General features: G+C 46.5%; 1 protein-coding gene across 1 annotated transcript; it reads left to right on the forward strand.

Annotated features, from left to right (window-relative positions):
* Positions 1 to 2006, forward strand: LOC133785787 (uncharacterized). Its single transcript, XM_062225003.1, has 2 exons — positions 1 to 1462; positions 1627 to 2006. The coding sequence occupies exons 1-2, from the start codon at positions 1 to 3 to the stop codon at positions 2004 to 2006; spliced, it is 1842 nt and encodes a 613-aa protein (XP_062080987.1).
* Positions 2007 to 2252: the final 246 nt, after the last annotated feature.

Consider the following 2252-nt stretch of genomic DNA (forward strand, 5'->3'; position numbering starts at 1 on the left):
ATGGGAGATTGGCCTTGTCTCGAAGAAGGCAGTTTACTAACATTGGTGCTTCCATTGACTTCATCTTTTCTCAGGATGAAGAACGAAGACATTGTGCAACTGTTCCAAAATCTGAGCAAAGAATTGGACCAGAAGCTGGAGCAACGAGCCACACTGCAGATGGAGGAACTCCGTGCGATACTCGACGAGCGCCTGTCGCACGTTTCGCCTCCATTGTCGCCAGACCACGGCGGTGAGAACAGCACAGCTCCATTGCCGACTCGATCAGTGGGTAGACGCTCAGATGCCGAAACCGATTGCCGTGAGGTGAATTCAATCCTCAAGTCGTTAAGGGTCAAGGTACCGAGATTCGATGGCAGTGAGGTGGATGACTGGATTTATAAGATCAATAAATTTTTTGATCTTCATAGGGTCGATACTACATTAAGGCTCTCGGTGGTAGCTTTTCATTTAGATGGAACACCATCAACTTGGTTCCAGTGGATGGAGAAGGGAGGCGGTTTTGCAGATTGGGATTCATTCATTCAAGCTTTACGGATGCGATTTGGAGTTTCAATTTATGATGATCCATTGGGGCGTATAGCTAAGCTGACACAGACAGGGCGGGCATCTCAATTCAGAGCTGAATTTGAGGCGCTTATGACGAAGATTACTGGGGTTTCGGAGCAGATGTATTTAAACTTCTTTGTGTGGGGTTTGAAGCTTGAGATTCGCCGTGAATTACTAATCTTTCGGCCTTGTGATTTAGCGGATGCCATGGCCAAAGCGCAACTATTTGAAGATCAGAATGATGATATGGTGAATTGTTCACGGACGAGCAATACTCGTTCGGGGTGGCTGCCTAAACAGGGGCAGAATTTGGGGTCACCGAGCAGTGGACCAGGTTTCACCGTTCCTACTGGAACCCACTCCAATACCCAATCATTGTCGGGAGCTAAGCAAGCCGCAGCGCCTCTTCCCATTAAACGATTGACTCCGTCTGAGATGCGGGATAAACGAGAGCGTGGCCTCTGTTTCACTTGCGATGAGAAATACATTTTCGGTCACAAATGTAAGAATCGGGTTTTGGTTTTATGTGGTACGGATGAAGATAACGATACACTACTCTCACCGGAGGAGGAAGAGACAACTGATGGGGACGACAATAATGTCGATGAGGTTAGCTTGAATGCCTTATCAAACTCAGCTAATCCTCGGATTTTTCGGATACAGGCCAAACAGGGGGAAGAAAAGCTTGAAGTGCTGATTGATACCGGCAGCAATAACAATTTCATTCAGGAATCATTGGCTACTCAGTTGCGTTTGCCATGGGAGGAAACGAAACGGTTTAAAGTATATATGGGTAACGGAAATTTTCTGATATGTTCAAAGTTGTGTCGGGGTGTTGAGCTGGTTTTGCAGGGGCATCTGTTTGTTGTTGATTTATACATCCTGCCGATCTACGGTCTTGATGTTGTACTGGGTATGCAATGGTTACAGACTCTGGGCCCTTGTATACATGACCATAAAGCCTTAACGATGGAGTTTTCTTGGCAAGGTAGTGTAGTGAAGCTGGCCGGATCACAGGACGTGTCTCCGCACCAATTATCCTATTCTCAGTTCACCACCCTCTTGCGTGATGGATAGGTCCGGGGGCTGTATACACTGATGGCTGTAATGGAGGACACAAAAACTCGAGGGCACCTGAGTTGACAGAGCTAGAAGCTACATTTTCATCGCTGGGTAAGGGACTTCTCTCTGAATTTTCTGATGTGTTTGATGAACTCAAACAGCTACCGCCCTATAGAGCAGTGGACCACAAGATTCGCTTACAGCCAGGATCATTGCCAGTGAATGTACGGCCTTATAGGTACCCTTATTTTCAGAAAGATGTGATGGAGCAGTTGGTTAATGAAATGCAGACAGCGGGCATTATTCAAGCTAGCACCAGCCCCTATTCCTCACCCGTGCTTCTAGTAAAGAAAAAGGATGGGTCATGGCGTTTCTGTGTGGATTATAGAGAATAGCATCACCATCAAGGATAGATTTCCTATTCTGATCATTGACGAACTCCTTGATGAGTTGGGGAAGGCGGTGATTTTTTCTAAATTGGATCTTAGAGCAGGCTATCATCAAATTCGTATGGACCCTAGAGATATACACAAGACGGCATTTCGCACCCACGATGGCCATTATGAATTTGTGGTTATGCCTTTCGGTCTTACGAACGCCCCTTCGACGTTTCAGGCAGCCATGAACCATGTCTTTCGGCC

This window comes from Humulus lupulus, chromosome 6 (genome assembly GCF_963169125.1).
Source record: "Humulus lupulus chromosome 6, drHumLupu1.1, whole genome shotgun sequence".
NCBI classification, from domain to species: domain Eukaryota; kingdom Viridiplantae; phylum Streptophyta; class Magnoliopsida; order Rosales; family Cannabaceae; genus Humulus; species Humulus lupulus.

Coding starts and splice junctions, on each gene's coding strand:
- LOC133785787 (XM_062225003.1), top strand. CDS start 1: ATGGGAGATTGGCCTTGTCTCGAAGAAGGCAGTTTACTAACATTGGTG. Junction 1,463..1,626: donor CGGTCTTGATGTTGTACTGG/GTATGCAATGGT, acceptor CGTGATGGATAG/GTCCGGGGGCTGTATACACT.